General features: G+C 47.3%; 1 protein-coding gene across 1 annotated transcript in view; it reads right to left on the bottom strand.

Moving 5' to 3' along the window:
* Nucleotides 1-5,086: 5,086 nt before the first annotated feature.
* Nucleotides 5,087-23,315, bottom strand: part of TRPV1 (transient receptor potential cation channel subfamily V member 1) — a 33,547-nt gene continuing 15,318 nt past the window's right edge. Inside the window, exons 9-16 of the mRNA XM_049859982.1 lie at nucleotides 22,364-22,456; nucleotides 20,329-20,399; nucleotides 17,891-18,056; nucleotides 17,381-17,447; nucleotides 12,841-13,160; nucleotides 11,338-11,465; nucleotides 10,639-10,754; nucleotides 5,087-6,303 (exon numbers count right to left, since the gene is read on the bottom strand). Of these exons, the coding sequence (XP_049715939.1) occupies nucleotides 6,131-6,303; nucleotides 10,639-10,754; nucleotides 11,338-11,465; nucleotides 12,841-13,160; nucleotides 17,381-17,447; nucleotides 17,891-18,056; nucleotides 20,329-20,399; nucleotides 22,364-22,456 (1,134 nt within the window). The 3' untranslated portion in view covers nucleotides 5,087-6,130. The remainder of the gene's footprint in view (nucleotides 6,304-10,638; nucleotides 10,755-11,337; nucleotides 11,466-12,840; nucleotides 13,161-17,380; nucleotides 17,448-17,890; nucleotides 18,057-20,328; nucleotides 20,400-22,363; nucleotides 22,457-23,315) is intronic.

Raw genomic sequence — 23,315 nt, 5'->3', positions numbered from 1 at the left:
GAGAAGAATCCCACCTCTGCCCCTGACAGCTGTGAGACACTCCCCCTCCCCAGGATTCCCAAACCTCGGGGCAACATCCCTCGGTCCTTCAGAACCTGTGTTCTCAAGCACTCGCGAGGCCAAGAGCACACATCTAGTTTTGTCTCCCCTGCTACACAGCCCAAGCTCCCTACCAAGTCACTCATGAGGCCCATTAGCAAAGGACAGACAGGGCCCAGAGGATCCTGGGGGGTCCAGGCTTAGGCTCCCCCAGGCCACAGAGACCACTGCAGCTTATCCAGGAGGACTCACCCTGGCAAGGCTCAGGTGGCAGAAGCAGTGCTTGCTCTGAGGTCACCACATGTCTGGGGCCTGTGGCCCGCCGGCGGGACTGTGGCTGAGGCGCTGGGAGACTCTCATCGCAGGCAGAGGGATGGCTGGAATGAGCCGTCAGAGGCAGAACTGGCTGGGCCACCTGCCTGCAGTGCCAGACAGGTCACGCCCACCAGCTCCAGCTGCAGCGCCTGCCCACCCACTTGCCCTGCGTGAGTCACCACCCACACCCAAACAGAAAGCTCACCCCAACCAGGGCAGAGGCAGGGGAGGTGGCAGGGACCAAGGCCACAGTGCTGGACCAGACCCTTCTCTATTTTCTATGTGTTGCTGGGCAGGTCCTTCCTGTCATGGGCCTCAGTTTCCATAGCTGTGAAATGGAAACCATACTTCCTAAGGATACTGTGGGAAGCCAAAGAAAGCATGGTTGTGGGAGGGCTTAATGAAGGTCAAGTGCTCTGCCTTGATGCCTGCGAGGCAGGGCCACAGCCAAGGGCTGGGCTGGTTGGCCTCATCGCAGCCAGCCCTGTGATCTAACATCTGTCCTTCAAAGCCAGTTCCTGGGATCAGGTCCCTCAGAGAAAGAGGAAGTCCTCATTTAGTGATACCTGCCACAGACCTTGCTGCCAGACAGTCTCGCCCCTCTTGGCTGTATGACCTTGGGCAAGTTATTTCTTCCAAGCCTGAGTTTCCACATCTGTGAAATGGGCATACTAATACCCACTCTGTAGGGTTGCAAGGAACCCTGGTGGCTCAGTGATTAAGTGCTCAGATGCTAACCAAAGGCTTGGCGGTTTGAAACCACCAGCCACTCCGTGGGAGAAAGATGTGACAGTCTGCTTCCATAAAGATTCACAGCCTTGGAAACCCTATGAGGCAGTTCTACCCTGCCCTATAGGGTAGCTAAGAGTTGGAATAGACTGAACGACAACAGGTTTGTAGGGTTGCCCAGAGCTTAAATGAGAGAACTCATATAAAGTGTTAGAACAAGCCCTAGACGCAGAAAGAATCCAGTAAATGGTAATGGCTCTTGGCTATTATTGGTTTTGTCATGCCAATTCATTCTCCCAGTGACTTCCCAGGCCAGAGTGCCTGAGGAGACTCTGTGTCTTCCCTCCTGGCCTAGGCTGCAGATGCGAAGGGGGTGGAGCAAGGCCGGGGCAGCCTGCCTACCTTGGTGTCACTCAGGGATTGCACACCTGTGCCTGTGGGCAAGACAGAACTGGGCAGGAGCAGGAAGTCTCTGCCGACAGGGACAGCACTGGTGACAAAGCAACAGGGACTCCCCCAATTGCCATCAGAAGGCAGGCCCCTCGATTCCTCATTCAAAATTTCATCCCTGGAACCTGAAACCCTACCATTAAAGCCATCCACCCAAAACACACTGCCGTTGAGTCAATTCCGACTCATAGTGACCTCTTAGGGTTTCCGACGCTGTAAATCTCTACGGAAGCAAAGTGCGACATATTTCTCCCACAGTGCTGCTGGTGGTTTCCAACTGTCGACATTTTGGGTAGCAGTTGACTGTTTTAACCACTGTGCCTTGGCCCTCCTCTATTGCTCAGTTGCCCCCTCCTGTCCTGACTCAGCCTTTCATCCCTCCTAGCTTGCTCTGACTGCAGCTAAGGCTGCTGCCGAATTTCAGGGTCTAAGTTTGGCCTTGTGTTTAAGTGTTACGTACTTTGTCTCGGTAGAGAAGCTGGGACTGATTAAAAAGGTCCCTAGTCTCCCACCCAAAGACATGCACTGTGCCCAGCACAAGGCAAGGGGGGCCCCCTCTACTGTGAGTAGGAGCAGAGGCCAAGTCACCTGTCAGAGTAGACCCACTGGCATTCCCCAAAACACATGGGAACAGCGCTCCAGTCCCTCAGGTTGGCCTAGATTCAATCCCATTTAAGCCAGCACATCAGGAGAGCTCCCAGTGGGAGGCCCAGAGAGGGAAGCAAGGGGCAGTGAGGGACACAGAACTGGAGAAAGTGGTCTCCACCCCCAAGGAACTTGTGGGTCTGAGGGGAGAGGAGGCTCGGGCAGAGACCACAACCCTACCATCAGGTTATAAGGACAAAAAGGCCTCAGACCTCCAAGGAGGGGAAAAAAAACCTTTAATGGGGGAGGGGATGGTGGTGGTAGGTTGGAAGTGATACCAATGCAACTAACAGCAACAGAAGGGAGGAGTCCCTGGGTGGTGCAAATGGTGAAGTGCTTGGCAACTAACCAAAAGTTTGGAGGTTCAAATCTACCCAGAGGTGCCTGGGAAGACAGGCCTGATGATCTACTTCCAAAAATTCAGCCATTGAAAATCCTATGGAGCACAGTTCTACTCTGACACACATGGGATCGCCATGAGTTGGAGTCAACTCGACGGCAACTGGTTTGTTTCTCTGTCTGTCTGTCTGTTTGTTTTTGGAGGAGGGTACATTGGAGGAAGAGGGATCATCTGAGCTGCACTTTGGAAGAGGGAGGACAGTATATGCAGACAAGGGACCCTGGCACGCTCAAAGAGTGGTGACAAGCCTGGGAACTACCAGTGAACAGGACGGGGCAATCAGAGACTGTAAAGGGGGCTGCAACACCAGGCTGGAGGCTATGGAGTGGCTCCAGCCTAATGAAGTTGGCCTTTGTCCTGTGGTAGTGGGATCCATGAAAACACTGGGTCAGCCCCGACTACTTAGTTCCAAGGGCTATGCAGACCTAGTCTTACATGGCACGTGACCCATGGTCTAGGTGGGGTTGCTGTCACCAACACGGTCAGACAGGGACTCAGCACCCCCAAACCAAAGATAACGTCTCTGCCTGTTCAAACACTGCTGAACGCTTGCCCAATTGGGATTCTTTCCTGTCCACGTGGCAGTCCCAGGAGTGTGGAGCCAGAAGTACTACCTCCTCCTACCAAGGCTTGGCCGCCATGTGAGTGAGTGTAAGTGCCCCATCACAGCTGCCCCAGTGCCCTTTACTCTCCAGCTCCTGGTCTCTTGTAGCAGCCAGTGATGGAACAGGGAGACAGCCTACAGAGAGAGCAGTCCCAGGGACAGGACCTTTCCAATTGACTGTATGTGTGGAGGAAAAGAGCAAGGGGAGGCAGGCAGGACCTGGGACATGATGCAGGCAGGGAGAGGAAAGGGCAGCTTCTGGATGTTTCTACCCTCACTCCACCCCCAGAAGACGGGGTGTCAGGCAGCCCCTAGACGTGCTGGCTTGGCCAGCATACCTCAAGTGTGCCCCCATCTGGCCAGACTGAAGTCAGAGCAGTAACCTTGTCTGCCAATGCATCTCTGCACCATGGAGAGGCTGCCCCCTGCCTGCTGGGGGCTATAAGACACCCCACGGGAAGACACACCAAGTGGGTAGTCAACAGACCCTCCCTACTCCCCACCCCCCAACCATCCAAATGCTGCTGACACCCAGGCCCGAGTGACAAGCCCATGTCCTCCCCCAGGTGGAGGGGAGAGAAAATGGTCTCTATGGGGGAGTGCAGACAGGGTGAGGCTGGCCCTTGACCTGCCCTGGGCAATGCCTGACTCCGTGCAGTAAGGAGGGAGGCTGGGAAGGGGAGCTGGGCAGAGCAACAGACTGGCCCTGTCTCCGGTTGGCAGGACCCAGTCTAGGAGAGGGTCCCTCTCTGTCCTGGCAGGCCACAGGGGTCCCTGTGCTCGGAGAGCTGAGCAGCCTCCCCACCAGGGATCCTGCTTCCACATGATGGAGGGAAGGACATGGTGAAGAGAGAGATAATGAGACAGAGACCAAAAAACAGAAAATTAACATGCCAGTTACACGTGTGTTCTTTAAGCAACCGTATGTTTACACGAAAGGTTGTGATTATTAATTTTACTTAAGAACATCCACAGGATTCTTTTCAGCTCCGAATAAATTCGAAAGCAGACCTATTGACAGAAGCTTGCAGCTATTTGACATTCCCACAGCATTTTCTGAGTGTGGCCTACGGGCAAAGCAAGGGATCCAAGGGGTCACAGCAGAGCATGTGTGCTAGGGGAGTAGAGAGCCCTATGTGACCAGGCTTACAACAGGAAGCAAGAAGCCCTCACATACCCCTCTGACCCAGGAGAGCCTGGCATGCCTTGTCTGTTCTCTGCCAGGGAGCCTGGCCAGCAGTTAAGAGCCGGGCTTTGGAGCCAGACTGCCTGGGGTCAGGTCCAGGCAAGACTGTTTACTGGCTGTGTAACCTTACTAACTGTCCGGGCCTCCATTTTCTCTTCTATAAAATGGAGCTAATGATAGCTACTTCATCCGGCTGGCATGAGGCTAATCGGTGATAATGCACCTCACGTACTTTGCGTGAATATTCTGTATATTTTGGTTGTTGGTATTGCTCCCCAATGGAGTGGCTGCGGCTCGCCTCATGCAAGGGCACCTTGTCAACCAGCCTGCGGGCTTCTCTGTCAGGCCTCAGGTGTGGAGACAGACAGAACACTGGAGAACATGGAGGAGGAGGGTCCAGGTGTTTCCTCCAGATACACCTCTCACAACAGGCCCAAACCCCAGCTTGGCTAATGTCATCTGTGCTTTCGTGAAGCAGTGTCCAACAATTCCCTGCCTAGGCAGCTCATTCCACACTCCATAAACATAAACACTATCCAGCCAACGTCTGGAACAGGTCTCTCACCTGGATCATTTGGTTCTTAAGTTCTATTCTATAAAGCAGGGATTAGCAAACTTTTCTGCAAAGGGCCAAATAGTAAATATCTTAACCTTTGCAGACCATTGGGTCTCTGTTGAAGCTACACAACTCTGCCATGTAGGGTGAAAGCAGCCACAGACAATACATAAACAAATAAGCATAGCTGTGTTCCATTAAAACTTTATTTACAAATACAGAGGGAAGGTTGGATTTGGTCCATGGGTCATAGTTTGATGACTATAGTAGGTTGATACATAAAATAGTGCCCTTACTCATGGGTAACAACCAAAGAGTGACCAGAGGCTCCTGTCCACATGGGGTTGTACATACACACACACACATGCACAGATGTACACGTATGCATGTACACATACACACCACACAAAGCCAATAGCTATGCCAGCCCAGTGCCTGGTACACAATTCGCACTTAATATATATATGTACTTATTTGATGGATGACAGGATGGATGGGGGTTGATGCTGCTGGGGAGCAGAACTGTGGTTGTTACAGATGGAAGTTCATTGAAAAATTCTTGCCATGTAGCTTTGGGACATGCTTCTGCAGTTCTATTTGAACAGCAATGGAGCTAGTATTTTTGGAACTATAATGTATCACACAGAAGGATGAAGTCGCTCTAAGAAAACCTGATTCTGGCAGAACTGGGAATGGGACCACCTTCCTCCCTCACCACCTCCAGGGCAAAGACGATGACATCACCCCCAGACCGCTCTGGCAGTTGGGATATTAAACACAATACAGAGAGGAGGGGCTTCAGCATTTTACATCAAAGGAAGCATTTTGTTCTAAAAGGTGTTTTCCTGGGTTTCATTTACTTTTACTCCCAGTAGTATAAAACCAAAGAAAACAAAGGCATGATACATGTCAAAGTAGAGGCTTATCGTTCACACTATTTAATAAAGTCAGTAGAAACTGGAAAGCAAGATCATTTCCTGTTGGGAGAGTCACTCAGGGACAGTGAGGTTGGGTGCACATCTCTTCCTATTCCCAAGGAGAAGCAATGTAAGGCCCCAGCCTTGCTCCACCCCCTCACAGCCTGGGGCAGGTGCAAACCGGGCCAGGCTGCTGACAGGTGACAGGCCCCTGGGGTTCCCTAGAGAGCCTCTCTGCAGCAGGGGGTATCCTAAGGCCCAGCATTGACAGCATCCTGTATGGGGCCCTTCACTTCTCCCTGAAAGCAGCTGAATCTCTGAAGACCTCAGCATCTTCTGGCTTAAGGGACCCCGCAAAGTGCTTCAGGTGAACATCCTCAGGCTGGGGAGCGGGCCTTTCTCGAGTGCTTGCATCTCTTAAAAGGGGAACCAGGCCAAAATTCTTCCAATTTCTGCCTGAAACTGAAGGGTAAAATATCATTACTGCCTTGGATGCAGTAAAACAAACACTTACTTGTTGGCTTCACAAATCTTAAGATAAAAGGAGGCCCAGGCAGGTCAGTTGCTTCCTGAGGCATGAGAATCGGTGCAATTTTCTCTGCCTTTGGCTGCTTGCAGAGCCTCATCCACTCTGTGAGCTCCTTAAGCTCCCCTCCCTTACCTTACATGACTCACTTGTGACCTCACATAAGAGTCCATCGCTCGCCTCTCTCGGCCTCCATTTCCTTCTTGCCCAAGTGTGAGGGAGAGCAGGTCTCCACAGAGCAACACTGGGACCTGCCCCTTGAATGGCTCCACACTGAGTCAACTCTGGGGTGATGAACACCAGCCAGAGAATCAGGAAAGGGGGCCCAGGCCCCACCAGGGCATAACAAATTGAGAAGAATGCAAGGGAACCATGGTGCTACTGAGCCTTGAATGAGGGCCTCAGGTGTGACCTGAAATCCCAGGAAGCTTCTTGAGGAAGCCATAGTTGTCACCCCCACCACCACCTCCAGTTCCTTGGCCACGTCAGAGAAATGACTGCCAAGATGGACAGCTCTCCTTCCATTTTCCAGATCCCTGAGCTGTCAAACCCTCTGGTTGGCCACCGTGGGTCTGATGCCTCTGGAAAACCAGCTCTCAAAGCTCAGCCTCAGGCGACAATCCAGACCCCTCTACTGGGATCCAACACTGGTCACATCTCAAAGGTGTCAGGAATGCCAGAGACTGGGCCCATGGTTACTACACCAGCTGAATTCTCCAGGCCCTGGCATTTCCTCCAGGCCTGCAGGAAAAGCTTCAACAGGCAAGAGCTTCAACACTGGCCTGCACTCCAACCCCAGTCTGACATGGGGCACCAACTGTTGAAGGAGGAACCCTTGGCCATAGAGGCAGGAGGGCTCAATGGGGAGACAGGCCAGGTACTCATTGGGATACCATCTACTAGCTGCCTGGATGGTGGGGACACCCAACCGCAGGGATTACATGGCCCAGCCCTAGCTCCAGGGCTCTCAAAGTTCATATGGGACTCCCAAGGCCCACTTCTCACTCCCACGAGTCCTAATGCCAAAACTGCCTCAGATGTACTCCCTAGCTCCTCTACAGACCACTTTTCTTCCCTGGCCTTTCTTTCATGCATTTCCTCACCCCCTCCCAATCACATGCACTATGTGAGTGGGGAAAGGTCTTTGTTATCTGAATTACCTGACTATTATTTATTAATATTGAGAAAAAGCATCATTGGAATTTCCACTGTTACAAAGTTGGATAAGAAAGCAAAATGCTCAGGTACCATTCACTAATAACTAGAAGTGTAAAATCAGGAAACCTCCAGCCATCCTCTGCTCCCTGCCCCAGTTAACACAAATGTGTGTGTCTCTGCCACTGGACCAACGTCTTTACTAATCTCAATGTTGTAAACAGCCAACAACATCATGCAAAATAATGTATGCAAAGTGAAAGAGCAAATATTGTAAAAGATATGGAATTTTATGAAACCAATAACTGTGATGTCAGAAAACTACTCGAATCACATGAAAAATCTTCTTCAAATGGCTCCCTGGCAAAGTTAGACTAGCTAGCAATTAAAGAAAAGATAGTCAATAAGTATTTTAACATGACACAGAAGTGCTTCTAATGAGACTTGTGAGAAAATCCCAAGATCACAGAAGGCACTTGGGAAAACTGATGAAGCCCTTGAGTAGTTTTCCCAAAAATGAGCCTCTTAATAAAATAGATTTCCATTTCCAGCTATGATGAAATAACTGTTACTGGGCTAGTTGTGTGTTGTAAATAACCACAAAACTGGACAAAATGCATACAGCAAACATTTTCAAGCACAGGACAAGAGGCAGTGAAAAACTACAATCCCCAAGAGAAGTGAAATTCATAATGTGAGCCTCAAGAACAAAGAAATCAATAGAAAGTGACCCCTACATGGTCCAGATGTTACAGTTAGCAGATAAAGAATTACAAATATGTTCAAACAGCTAAAGGAAAATATGCTCGTAATCTCAACAGAGAAGTAGAAACTACCAAAAAAAAAAAAAAAAGAACAAAGTAGAAATTCCAGAACCGAATAACACAATACTTGAAGGACAAAATCCATTGAATGAGCTTGATAGCAGTTTGGAGATACCTGAACAAATGATCAGTGAACTTGAAGACCAATTGATAGAAATTACTGAATTTGAAGAACAGCAGAAAAATGAATAAAGCCTCAGTGACCTGTGGGACAATATTGAATGGTCTAGTATACATGTAATTGGAGTCCCAAAAAGAGAATAGAGGATAAATGTCTGAAAAAAAAATGGCTGAAAGTTTCCCAAATTTGATTGTAAAAATATATATATTGATGTACAGATCTAAGAATTTCAGCAAACCCCAAGCAGGATAAATACAAAGAAAACCTTACCTAAGCACATATTATTCAAACTACTGAAAACCAAAGGTAAAGAGAATATTTTTAAAGCAGCCAGAAAAAATATATATATATTACATACAGGGAAACAACAATATGAACAAATGACTTCTCATCAGAAATATGAAGGCTAGAAAACAATGGAGAGACATAGTCAAAGTGCAAAAATAAAAATTTTAAAAAACTAGTGACCCAAAATTCTATATTCAATGAAAATACTTTTCAAAAATGAGGATACAATAAAGACATTTTCAGATAAACAAAAGCCAAGGTAAAACTGATATACCCATTGCCATAGAGTCAATTCCGACTCATAGTGACCCTATAGGACAGAGAAGAACTGCCCCAAAGGGTTTCCAAGGAGCGCCTGGTGGATTTGAACTGCTGGCCTTTTGGTTAGCAGCCATAACTCCTAACCACTATGCTACAGGGTTTTCAAAACTAATCTATAGTAATATAAATCAGATTAATAGTTACCTGGGATGGAGAGAATGGAATTGATTATAAAGAGGCACAAGGGAATTTTCTGGCATGATGGAAATGTTTTATATCTTGATTGAAGCAGTGGTTGCCTGAGTGTATACATTTGTCAAAACTCATCAAACTGTATGTTTAAAATGTGTACATTTTATTGTATGTAAATTATACCTCAATAAAGTCATTTTTTAAGTACATAAAATAAAGATATGAGCTTCTCTATGAAATGATACCAAGTTTGAAAGAAGAAATATTGTGTTATCAGGCAAGTTGGTCTGGAAATTATGCCCCCTTCTACCCCCCCAAGAAATTACCAACATGGTTAATTTTTGTTCATTTTAAGAATTAGTGAGAAGTTACAATAGTAACTTAAAATTTGTTAAGTATAAACTATTTTTGCTTCATTTTCAAGGTAAAATTTAAGGTCTTCAATTAGACCTTTAATTTACTGTTTACTGTTAAATGTTTGCCATTTATTATTAAATGGGTTTTTTTTCCTAGCAGTAATTGTCCTCAAAGGTTTTCTGCTCAAGGTGTATCCTTTCTTCTCCTCATTCTTCCCTCCTCTCTTGCCTGCCTGGATGTACCCGTAAGTGTTCACATGTACCTTTTGTGTCCATATAGCCTCACGGAGGTATGAGTGCAGACATGGGATATGAGGGACAGGGAAGAGGAAGCAGCACAGCCCACAGCCAGGCTGTCCGCCCCAGGTGGATGAAGAGAGGGCAAGCTGCTTCCTCTAGGGCATTGAGAACAGGTGTTTGGGCCAGGGGTGCCAGGCAGAGCTGGCTTGCATGGGCACATAGAGCAGTCAGCTGTGCAGACATGTGTAAGAACACACAAGAATGCCCATGACAGAGTGTAGGCATATAGTTGGCATTTGGGGTTTGTTATGGATTGAACTGTGGCCCCCAAAGTTATGTCAAAATTCTAACCCCTGTACCTGTAAAAATGACTCTGCTTAAAAATAGGAGTTTTCTTTTGTTTTATGTTAATAAGATCATACCAGAGTGGGGTGGGTCCTAAACCTAATCCCTTCTGAGTGGTGTGAAAATTCCTCTACAAGTCAATGAATGCGAAGGAATGCCTGGAGCTACAGAAGCTGAAAGAGGCAAGGATCTTCCTCTAGAGTCCAGAGGGAGAGAGAGAGCCTAGCCCTACCAATGCCCTGAATTCAAACTCCTAGCCTCCAAAACTGTGAGAAAATAAGTTTTTGTCCTTTAAAGCCACCTACTTGTGGTATTTTATGTTACAGCAGCTCTAGGCAACTAAGACATAGTTGTTACAGTGCCCACGTCCTGTGGGAGTGAGGAAGGTCTACAAGGAGTGGGGGACTCTCAAGGCTTCACCTGCCCAACATCACCCCACCAGACAAGTAAGTCCATCCATGCCACAGTGCCCCTCTCCTCATCCCTCACCTTTGTTTGGCCGCAGGGAGAAGCTCAGAGTGCGCTTGACACCCTTACAGTAGCCTGGGTCTTCATTGATGATGCCCACATTGGTGTTCCAGGTGGTCCAGTTCACCTCATCCACCCTGCAGGATGAAGGAATCGGGGAGCAGGGAGTTGGCAGCCTAGAAGCCATGCCCAGCTTCCCAGGCCAGGAGCTTGATCCCACAGGTCAATTCTAAGAAGCCCGTAGATCAAGATAGAGACACAGCCAGTAGGGGAAGGGCAGAGAGGGGCCTGCATTTTGGACACCACCCCTGAAAACATGTTCTCTGATCACTCCATGGGGTCCAGGGACTGCAAACATTCCTGCCTGGAAGGCAGGATTCCTGGTTCTGACCTTGATCACTGAGTGACTCCTGGATAACCTCAAATTTTCCAATGTTTAATGTCTGCATCCCACCAACTGAGTTCTAAGGTGGGTCCCCTATGTCCACAGCTGAGCTCTGGAGCAGTCCCTGTACCTACAGCTGGCTTCTGGAGGGTCCCCTTTGCTCACAACTAAGCCTTATAATGGCCCCTGTACCTATAGCTGGCCCCAGGTTGGTCCCCATGATCACAGCTGGACCCTAGGGAAGGCCTCTGTACCCAAAGCTGGCTCTGGGCAGGGCTTCCATGCCCACAGCTGAGGCCCAGAGCTCCCCATGCTGTTCCCTGTTTGGGCATTACCTGAAACACCACCTGTAGTCATCCTTGCCATCGGGTGTATACCCCACCTGCAGCAGCTTGCCTGAGCGGAAGGCCTTCCTCATACATTTAAGGAAGCTTTTCTCTGTGTCCAAAATGGTGATGGCTCTCTGTGGGAAGAAACAGACAAAGGGTAGAGAGGCAGAGGCCTTTTCCAGGGGCTGCCTCTGGCTGTCAGTGCCAGCTAGCAAGATCAGCCTCTCCAGCGGGGTCTCTCGCAGCCCCAGGTGCCCCTGAGCTCCCAGGGTTGTGTACACCAGGTTGGTCCTGCAGCCCACCTGGTGCACATCCCATGGAAGGAGCTCAGCCAGTGCAGTGCCAGACTTTGCCAAGTACTTCCAAGGCAACTTGGTGTGTACTAACTCCAGACCCTTCTCTAGGTGCTCAGGGAGTGGCAACATAACATAGTGGTTAAGAACAGGGCCTTGGCAGTGAGACTGCCTGATTTTGATCCTGGCTTTGCTACTTACTAGCTGTGTGGTCTTGGACACATACACATAAATTCTCTGTGCCTCAGGGCCTTCATCAAAAAATGGGGATAGTAATAAGATCCAATCGCTACAAAAGGACATTGTGTTTGGTGAAATAGAGAGTGAACAAAAATGAGGGAAATCCTCAATGAGATGGATTGACACAACAGCTTCAACAATGGACTCAATCAGGAAGATGGTGTAGGAACAGGCAATGTTTATACATAAGGTCGCCATAAGTTGGAGCCAACTTAATGGCAACTATCAACAACAACAGGACTGTTGAGGACCAAATGAGATAATGTAAGACACTTAGAACAACTTGTCAAACTGTGGTGTCTTGCATGTTGCTGTGAAACTAGAAAATATCCCACCAGTATTTCAAATACCCGCAGGGCCACCCATAGTGAACAGTTTTCAGCTGAGCTTCCAAACTAAGAAGGCACCCAAAATATACACTGGCTGCAACAATGGACTTGAGCATACCAACAATCATGAAGATGGTGCAGGATCAGACGTTTTGTTCTGTTGTACATGGGACACCATGAGTTGGAGCTGACTCAATAACAACTAAGAAAAACTTTATTATAATAATGATACTTCTATTAGTAATAACTGGGGAGAGAGATGTGGACCAGGTGGCTTGGAAAAGTAGCTATCAGGTACCCCAGTCCCATATTAACTGCTCCTCCTGAGTCTGGTCTGTGGCGCCCACCATAGGCCGAGTTCCTCTGAAGCGGCCACCCCATGAGGCTAAGTCCTCCGTCTCTCTCCCTCCAGCATTGCCCAGTCCACGGCCAAACAGTGAACACCAGCTGGTACTGCAGCACAGCACAGATGACACTCAGCAGGGAAACCTTGCAAGAGGAGCCAGAAGGAAGTAAACAGCCAAGATGATTCCTGATCCCCTAGGCCTGAATGGGCTTTTTGCTGTTCCTCAAATCCAGCATAGGCCTGTATGCCCAGCTGTATAAAGCAGTAGTCAGAGTAGCCAGCGTCTCAAGAACCAACCCACCTGCAGCTTCCAGATGTTCTTGCTCTCCTGTGCGATCTTGTTGACAGTCTCGCCCATGAGGGCAATGAGCATGTTGAGCAGCAGGATGTAGGTGAGAATCACGTAGGCCAGCAACAGGATGATGAACACAGCCTTGAATTCATAGTTCTCAGTGAACTCCAGGTCACCCATGCCGATGGTGAACTTGAACAGCTCCAGACATGTGGAGTACAGGCTGTTGTAGTTGTCAGGAGGCCGGCAGCAAGGCCCCCGCCATCTGTGCGATGTCGGCTCAGCTGCCGCGGGCTTTTTATTCCCCTCCTCAATCAGTGTCACCACCGCTACAGGGCATGGGGAGGAGAGGTGTGGCTGGCTGGAAGCCAAGATCTCAGGCCCTCTGACATGCATACTCCCTACGCTAGGATGGGTCTGCAGCACAAACACTGCTTGGCTATAAATGCCTTTGTGAAAATTAGGTGGAAAAAATACCCCTTCTCCAAAACTACCAGAAAATATCATAATATACTGTTTTTGTTACAATAAACTTTATCAGCATCTACTAGAAAACAATCTTAAAATAAATATACCAATCTGTGTACCGTATGAGTAGAGCCGCAGGAGCTGAGCAGCTCAGAGTAAAATGGCCTCTTCCTGCATTCTGCAATCTTCTTTGGTAAATGTACTACTGCAGCCTGGGAGTTTCTATAGCAGTTGTGTGCACTAGTTACTGTATATCCAGTGTCCACTGGCCCCCTTGGTCTAACCCCTTCCTGGGGCTACTGATATGTAGGGCTTTCAGACCCAGGTGCCAGAGCTCACACTAATTCCTATCAGGTGCCTTGTAGTCAATATTGCTCTTCCATCTCAGACAATGGTTCTAAAACATGTTGCAGGGTGGGAACAGGGGAGGGTGTACCATGTGATCCATGTAACTCCAAAGCACACGTGAAGATCATGGCAGAGCCAAGTGCTCAAAAACTTAAGTGGACATGTCAAGAGGGCACAGGAGCCAGCTTAAAGGGGCTCCCACTGGCAAATCTCAGACAATTAAGAATCCATGAACAAAGAATCCATGAGGCCATACTGATATAAATAAGCAAGCGTTGGGAGAATGGAAAGCTTCCTTACAGGAGAATGTCAACCAATAAAAGTAGAAGAAATGATGTAGTTAGAAAAATCATCATTTGGTAACCATCACAGAACTAAGTGATCCAGGTAAGACTCACCAATGGATGCTGTCATGGATTGAATTGTGTCCCCCCAAAATATCTGTCAACTTGGCTAGGTCATGATTCCCAATGTTGTGTGATTGTCTACCATTTTGTCATCTGATGTGATTTCCCTATGTGTTGTAAATCCTATTACTATGATGTAATGAGATGGATTAATGGCAGTTATACTGATGAGATCTACAGGATTAGATCGTGTGTTGAGCCAATCTCTTTTGAGAAAAGAAAGAAGTGAGCAGAGAGACATGAAAACCTCATACCACCAAGAAAGCAGTGCCAGGAGCAGAGTACGTCCTTTGGACCTGAGGTTCCTGCGCTGAGATGCTCCCAGACGAAGAGAAGACTGATGCATCACAAGGACCTTCCCTCAGAGCCAACAGAGAGAAAGTCTTCCCCTGGAACCAGCGCACTGAATTCAGACTCCTAGCCTACTGGACTATGAGAGAATAAACTTCTCTTTGCTAAAATCATCCACTTATGGTATTTCTGTTATAGGAGCATTAGATTACTAAGACAGGTGCTACAACTACTGGGTGAAATTTTGATGAAAAATAGGACATTTACTTAGTCTCAAAGTATCTCCAAATGTGTCGACTTGGTTAGGCCATGATTTCCAGTATTGTGTGGTTGTCCTCCATTTTGTGATTTTACTATGTGTTATAAATCATAATCTCTGCCTGTGGTTAAAGAGGATGAGGGTAGGATGTAACACCCTTGTTCAGGCCACTTCTCTGATCCAATGTAAAGGAAGTTTCCATGGGTATGGCCTGCGCCACCTTCTGTCTTACAAGAGATGAAAGGGAAGCAAGCAGAGAGCGGGGACCTCACACCACCAAGAAAGTAGCACCGAGAGCACAGTGTGTCCTTTGGACCTGAGGTTCCTGCGTTGAGATGCCCCGAGACCAAGGGAAGACTGATGCATCACAAGGACTTTCCTCCAGAGCCGACAGAGAGAGAAAGCCTTCCCCTGGAGCTGGAGCCCTGAATTCGGACTTCTAGCTAACTGGACTGTGACAGAATAACTTCTCTTTGTTAAAGCCATCCACTTATGGTATTTCTGTTATAGCAGCACTAGATGCCTAAGACAGACAGTAACTTTATAGCAGAAAAAGCTTACAGACCCACCAAAACCAAGTAAGCAAAGTTAACACCACTAGTAATGGAACAAACAGACATCATGTGACTCCTGATGTAATGCACTGAGAAGGACAGGAACATGACTTCCTTGATATTCTGGCTGGAAATGCATATCTGAATTGAATCATGAGAAACAACAGACATGCCCAACTTGAGGGACATTGTAGAAAACGATTGGCCTTTATTAATTACAAATGTTAAGGTCACAAAAGACAAGGAAAGATTGAGAAGTTGCTCCAGATTAGAAGAAACTAAAGAGGCATCACAACTAAATGTCATGTAATATAATGCATGATCCAGGATTTCCAGTTTCTGTAAAAGACGTCATTAAGACAATTGGTGAAATTCAAATAAGGTCTATAGACTAGGTAATAGTGTTGTATGGATGTTCGTTTCCTGATTTTGATTATTGTGCTGTATTTATGAAAGAGAATATTTTTGGTGTTAGGAAATACACACTGAAGTAGCTAGGGATAAGAGGCCAATCATGTCTGCAACTTATTAAAAACGAGGGGTGGGGGACAGGGAGAGGGGGCAATAAAGAACAGGTGATAAATTTTGGGAAATCTGGGTAAAGTGTTGCAATGCAGTTCCTTACTTTGTACGGCTCTTTTAACCATGCATGGTTTTGTGACTCCCACAAAAGGATTCGGTGGGACTATGAAAATAAGGTTCTTGTGGTCCACCAAGAGGATTGGATAGCATTGATAACAATGCAAAATGAGGTGTGCCGAATCTTAACAGGGGGGTTGATCAGTTTTGCCGTTCTGCTAGGCTTAAAAGAGAGCCAAGCCCAGAGCAGAGAGGGGAACTTCACTACCACCAAGAAGAGCCATGAGTGGAGCACATTCTTTGGACCTAGGGTCCCTGTGCTGAGAATCTGCTAGACCCAGGAGACAGAGAGTTGTAACACCAGAGATAGTGAGAAGCATTGGCAAGCACAGCAGAGTTCAGCAGCAGAGAAATGGAGACAGCAGAACCAGGACACAAGATGGCTGCAGTGGGTTTCCCAGCTCACCAAGTGAGGCAGCTATAGTGGGCATGCCAACCCACAGAGCCAGAGAGCTGAGCACTTTCGGGCAGAAGGCTTGCTGGCTGAGCAGGGTGCCTCTGGGTACTTATCAGCAGAGCTAAAAGAGCTTTGTAACATTTGCCCAAGCAGGGCCAAGGTCTGAGGGCCGAGGGCCACGAAAGGAGCCTGTCCTCAAGAGGCCTAGAGAAACCTGTCCTCAGGGGACCGAGAGAAGCCCTGCACAGCCGAGAAGAGCTGAGAGAGCTGTCCTACACTGAAGAAAGGAAACTTTGCCTACAGGCTTCCTGATCCTGATCCTGAGTTGTAACCTGTTACTCCCCTAATAAGCCCATAACTGTGAGTACGGTCTGTGAGTTCTGTGTGGCCATTGCAACGAATTACTGAACCCAGAAGAGAAGTAGAGAGTGCCCGTGTGAGGGACGGTTGGTGTCAAAGTTGGTTAAAAAAAAAAAAACAAAGTTGGTTTAATGAGAAGCTAGTTCTGTAAACTTTTACCTAAAGTACAAAAAAAAAAAAAAGCTTGTAGAGAAGAGGTATGTCTGACCTCCACCCATCTAAGGAATCAGCCTTGAGCTAAAGTTGTTCTTGATTCTGCTTCCTCCCCCTTGTGAAGTTAGATGAGTAGGTCTAACAATGCCATGCCACCATTATTACACCCTGGTGGTGTAGTGGTTAAGTGTTATGGCTGCTAACCAAGAGGCTGACAGTTCAAGTCCACCAGGTGCTCCTTGGAAACTCTATGGGGGCAGTTCTACTCTGTCCTATAGGGTCGGTATGAGTCTAAACCAACTCAACGGCAGTGGGTTACAGAGAAGTTATTTGTACTATTCTTTCAACTTTTCTCTAAGTCTAAAATAATGTCAAAATTAAAAGTTTAAAAGAAGAAAACTCAGCCAAAATGCAGCTGTACTGCAGGCAAGCAGTACTTCATATGTCAAAAACTACTTAAGACATTTTATGAATCCCAGTTTCTAAGTTGTGTTCATCTGGGCTTGCTCTATGTCCATCAACTCTGTCACCTGCAGACACTCAACTGGCCCCCAAAAGACTCACACCCGTGTACCCCACTCAGCTGCTCCCCACCCAGCCCCCGGCAGAGATGTCAGGAAATTGAGATGAGGAGGGGCCCTGAGCTCCTAGCAGCCCTGACCAAGCACATTACCTGTGGAAAACCCGAACAAGAAAACAACGTAGACAAACATGAAACGGCACAGGTCTCGCAGGATCATCTGCAGGAGAGAACAGCCTTGTCAGAGCCAAGCAAGGCCCCAAAAAGCCTGAGAAGGAGGAACCCAGGGAAGGGCTGGGACTCCAGCAGCCTGGGGGCTCTTCTTGAGCCCAAATGGAATTGGAGAACATGCTGGAGGGTTTGATTTGGTGTTTTAAAGCTCAGATGACATGAAGAAGTTGCCCACTCCTCCCCTTATGGCCTTCAGTTCTAGGACAGTCTGGTACACAAAGGGGTCAAGTTTCAGGGGAGTCCCCACACCTGGGCCAAGGCCAGATTGCCTGATTCTCGGGGAATGGCCTGGGAATGTTGGTCTCAAGCTAAACCAGCACCTCCCCAGACAATACAGACAGAATGGGTGGTATTTGTGGAACTGGTGGGTCTCACACACCCACGGTGTCAACAAGGCTCTCTGGGGGACCCATCTGGGCACAGGCCACCCACCTTCTCGATCATGACAGCATAGATGCCCATCTGCTGGAAGCCACGGGTGTAGTAGAGCATGTTGGTCCAGCCCATGGCCAGGGAGAACACCATGGAGGCCACATACTCCTTGCAGTGGCTGAAGTACAACACCACAGTCCCCAGCATGAATATGGACTGCACAAAGCTGAGGTTGGAGGGACAAGAAAGACTGTCTCAGGGCACCCAGGCAGCCTGTTGATCCCACAAACACAAAGGCTTCAGGCTGCCTCGGCCCTTCTTCAGAAGCACAGACCCAAGCCACGCTGGAGCTCAGCTGGGCTGCCCACTTCCGGTAGCCTACGCATTCTCAGCGGGGGCAATATCGCCTTCAAGGGGGCAAAAATTGGTCTGGGGGTGCAAAAAATCTCATTCTCTTTCTATAAAGCACAGATACAAATAAAGTACATCATCAGATATACAGTATATTTGTGGTATTAAAATTTCAAGGGAAGAATTTGGAAAAAAAATGTCTAAAAAAGTACCCTGGAAGGAGTGATAACCCAACAACCTCCCTGCACAGACCACAGGAACAATGGCATCACTGGGCAATAGACAACCTAGGATCCCAGGGCCCACGAGGAAGGGCAGGTCAGGGAGTGTCTGCTGGTCACATCCTCAAACTCAGGGGCAGACCCAGAGGAAATGTTGCTCAGCAACTTAGTCTAGTGGAGCCTGTCCAGGTAGGAGCACTGGAGTGAGTAGAGGACATCTGGATGACCCTATGACAGGTCTGCTCCGTGGTCCCTCCTCTACTTGTTCTTCCTAGGAGGAGCTCCTCCATGGTCTCCAGCCAAGTTTGCCCTTTGGAGCTAAAGTGTAGGTATCTCAAGATAGATGAGAAAGGATGAGTCTTGTGATCCCTAGGGACAAGCAAACTGCAATCAGATCAGAAATCAATTCCTTACACTTGCCCGGAATGAAGGGAGAGGCTCTGGGGATGAGGGGAAACCTGGGGAACAGAGTAGAGGTGATGAACAGAGAGCCCAGGAGAAGTCCGCTCCTCTCTGAAAGCCTCCTTTGAATGTCAGCTTTGGAGGGTCCAGGCTTATTTTATGGAGGAAGGAGTTCCCCTGTGATAGCCACATTGCTTTATAACTATGTTTGTGCTTAACTGTCTCCTCCTGAAGCAGTAGTTCTCAATCTGGGGTGGTGCTCCAGGGCGCATCTGGCAATATCTGGAGACATTTTGATTGTCAAGATTGGGGAACTGGGTAGGGAGTACTACTGGCATCTTAGTGGGTAGAGGCCAGAGATGCTGCTAAACATCCTACAACGCACAGAACAGCCTCCCACAATAAAGGATTACAAAAAAAAAAAAAAAAAAAAAACGAGCCAGTTGCCATTGAGTCAAATGCTGACTCATAGCAATCCTATAGAACAAGGTAGAATTGCCCCATGGAGTTTCCGAGGCGCAGCTGGTGGACTCAAACTGTCAACCTTTTGGTTAGCAGCCAAGCTCTTAACCACCGCACCACCAGGGCTCCAACAAAGGATTACCTGGCCCAAAATGTCAATAGTGCCCATGGAATAAGTTTGTCAAGTTGGTCAGTGCCCAGCATCTGGCACACACCTGGCTCAGAGTGGACACCAGTATTCACTCATCCAACAAATGTTTATTTCACTAGAGGAAGAGGGAGAGTCAGGAATAGGAGAATATGGAATACATGGCTAATTACCTCCATGAACAATTGCCAATCCATTGCCATGAAATCAGAAGAACTGGATGGTGCCCAGCTACCATTACTGAAAATTTTTATCAAAGATTCCTGAGAAGAATACTGATCAAAAGGGGGGAAATGGAGAACAGAATTGCAAATTCTCATGAACTCCAGACTTTCTGAAGCCATGGCAAGAGGATGAAACCCTGAAACTATTGCCCTGAGATAATCTTTAAACCTTAAGCCAAAAATATCCCCTGAAGTCTGAAACCAAACAATAGTTTAGCTTTACTAGTAAAAAATGTTTGCCTTGAGCATTATGCTCTTTTGAGAACTATCTACATGGGATCAAATTGACAACAGCAATGCAAAAGATTAGATAGAACCATAGGGGCAATGAATTCATGTTAGTGGGGTAGGAACAATCTAGAAAAGGAGGGTCAGAATGGTTGCACAACTCAAAGAACATAATCAATGTCACTAAATGGCACATGTAGACACTGTTGAACTGGTGTACATTTTGCGTCTATATTCCCAACAACAATAATATCAATAAACTTATTAAAAAAAAAAAAACAGATAAAAAATGTTTATTGAGTACCTTCCATCATTCATTCCACATGCTGACTGAGGTCCTCCTATGTGCCGGGCCGGCATAAGGGAGAGAATAAGCCAGGGCCTGGCTACTTTTTGTAACCTCAAGACTGGATCAAAAGATGCTATCTGCTGCTGAGCCCCAAGAGTCAAAGTGTCACTTACAAAAGTATCTCACTGTAGCTGTCCACAAACAAGCTCTTTATTGACGGCCGCCTCTGCAGGAAATACTGAATCTGCAGATAAACAGACAGAAAAGATCCCAGGAAACATTGTTGTTGTTTGTTGTTAGGGGCCGTTGAGTCGCTTCTTACTCATAGCGACCCTATGTACAACAGAAGGAAACAGGAAACGTTAGATGTGGCTACATGGTGAGTGCCAGGAATGCTTCCTAAAAATGGCCCCACGATGGAACACAGGAGTGTGTTAAAGCAGCGATTTTTAAGAGAGGACAACATGGGTCAAACTGATGGGGTAATGTTACACAACTCAGTCAGTAGAGATTAAAAATAATAATAATACAGAGAGCAGAATTACAACTGCACCTAGCAAGAGAGACAGGAAGGAAAATCACCAAAATGTTACCAATTGCTAAATATGAATGGTGGATTTTGGAAAATTCCTTCTCCTAATTTGTATTTTTCCCCCTAATTTTCTTTAGGAAGTATGCATTATAGTATAAATTTTTTAACCAGCCTCCTCTAAATTTACTAGTTGCCGTCAAGTTGATTCCAGCTCATGGCAACCCCATGTGTTTCAGTCCACTAAGGCTCATAATAGCGAAAGAAAGCTACGTGTATACCGGAGCGTTTTATTGTAACTAAAAACTCGTATGCAGAGACACATTCCTCAGCCATTCTTCTAGTGCAGGAGCAGTCTTTTCTTTGAAGGTCGACCACTGTTTGGAGTTTCCCATCATCTTTCTTGCAAGAGCCACACCTATAATGCATCATTAGAATACCTTGTTTCAGCTTCTTTAAAGAGGAGCGAGAACTGAGACACAAAGAAATCTGGATGCGGAATTTGAGACTGGTGGGATTTTGTCCTCCCCATCTTTTTGGCCTAAACTATACCTGATTTTTTTTTTAGCGACTCACCTTGATTGAGTCTTTCATTGAACTCTATCTTTACTGAATCAGCTATCTGTTCATGCTCAGTGTTTACATTCTAATAAATAATGAAGTTGCAGTAGCAAGTGCAGCGCCGGCAGAAAAGGGTTCTTGGCAAAGGCAAGGTTAACTGGTGGGAGGCAGCAGGAGGGTCCTGGTGAGGAGATCCTGGCCGCCAGTGCTCAGTGGGCTGTGGGCCCCAGTCAGAATGTTTCCAGAGAGTGGAGAGCACTGGTAATCTGGTGGGTCTCCAGGTGCTGAAGAAAAGCCTGGCGATCTGTTTCTGAGGTGCCTCTGGGTGGGTTCGAACCGCCAACCTTTCAGTGAGTAGTGCAGCTCTTAATCCTTTTCAACTGCAACTTCATCATTTATTAGAATGTAAACACTGAGCATGAACAGATAGCTGATTCTGTAAAGATAGAGTTCAATGAAAGACTCAATCAAGGTGAGTCGCTAAAAAAAAAATCAGGTATAGTTTAGGCCAAAAAGATGGGGAGGACAAAATGCCACCAGTCTCAAATTCCGCGTCCAGATTTCTTTGTAAGTGTCTCAGTTCTCGCTCCTCTTTAAAGAAGCTGAAACAAGGTATTCTAATGATGCATTATAGGTGTGGCTCTTGCAAGAAAGATGATGGGAAACTCCAAACAGTGGTCCCACCTTCAAAGAAAAGACTGCTCCTGCACTAGAAGAATGGCTGAGGAATGTGTCTCTGCATACGAGTTTTTAGTTACAATAAAATGCTCCAGTGTACATGTAGATTTCTTTCCTTATTATGAGCCTTAGTGAACTGTTCTGATTACTTAAGAGATTTCCACTCAACTTCTAAAACTAAACATTATGTTCAACAGAGACCCCACCATGCAAAGCCCCAGCTGCCTATCTCCCAGGGTGATTGCCTGGGGAACCCACTGGCAGACCCCACCACAGCTGTGAATGCCTGAAGAGCCCTCATCTTAATCATGGGTCTCTCAGCTCCTCAGGCAGGGCCATTATGTGTCTGATGAATAAAAACCCAAGTGAACAATGAGTGATTCTCCTGGCTTTGTGTCTTGGCGATAAGGAAAACTCACAGAGTGGGAAGGAATGCTTACCCCTCGGAAGAAAAAGTAGACTCCCCCTGATACAGACAGAGTCTCTCCAGTGACTCGGAAATAGTCTTCAGTATTGTTCACCTTAAAGGGAGGCTGCAAGATGCAGAGAAATTGATGACTCCATTCACTCATTCATTCCTTAGACAAATATTTACCAGGTGCCAAGCTCTGTACCTAAGACCCAGCCTCTGCCCTAGAGGCTCATCCTTTCTCAGGAGAAAAAGACACACAAGTAAAGGCGATGTATTGTGGGGACACCTGCAAAGAGGCCATCGGCAGGACCTGATTCCCCAAACCGGCAGCCTCCAGCTGCCAAACAGAGCATCCTTACAATGCTGTGCTGTCTCCAGGGAGTGAACCTGGCCTTGAGCTCTGCAGGGCTGGGGAGAAGGGGGATGGTACAGGCGGAGGTACTTTGCAACCCAATGCCGGGGGCATCCTGCTGTTCCTAAAGCCCATGGAAAACAGGAGTGTCCAGGTATCCCACTGACGGCGAAAGGAGAGACACCCCCCACATTCACGTGTGTGTCATTCTTGCGTTTTCAGCCACTATTTTCCGGAGTGGGATTTTTTTTTTCAGCCTATCGTCCATGTTTCATAAGCACACACATGGGGTCGCCGTAAGTTGGAATCGACGCAGCGGCAACTGGTAGTTCACTAGCCTCTCTGATTAGCAGACTTCTCTTAAAATGAAGCCATTAAATGGCCTTAATATACCATTGCCATTGAGTCAATTCTGACTCATAGCGACCCTATAGGACACAGTAGAAATGCCCCACTGGGTTTCCAAGGAGTAGCTCGTGGATTTGAACTGTGCCACCAGGGCTCCAAATGATCTTAATAAACCAAAAAAAATGAAACCCAGTGCTGTCGAGTTGATTCCGACTCATAGCAACCCTATAGGACAGAGAACTGCCCCCATAGAGTTTCCAAAAAGCGCCTGGCGGATTTG

The sequence above is a fragment of the Elephas maximus genome, chromosome 19 (assembly GCF_024166365.1).
Source record: "Elephas maximus indicus isolate mEleMax1 chromosome 19, mEleMax1 primary haplotype, whole genome shotgun sequence".
NCBI classification, from domain to species: Eukaryota; Metazoa; Chordata; class Mammalia; order Proboscidea; family Elephantidae; genus Elephas; species Elephas maximus.
Note: the sequence above shows the minus strand (reverse complement) of the source record. Positions and strands in the feature narration are given on the sequence as shown.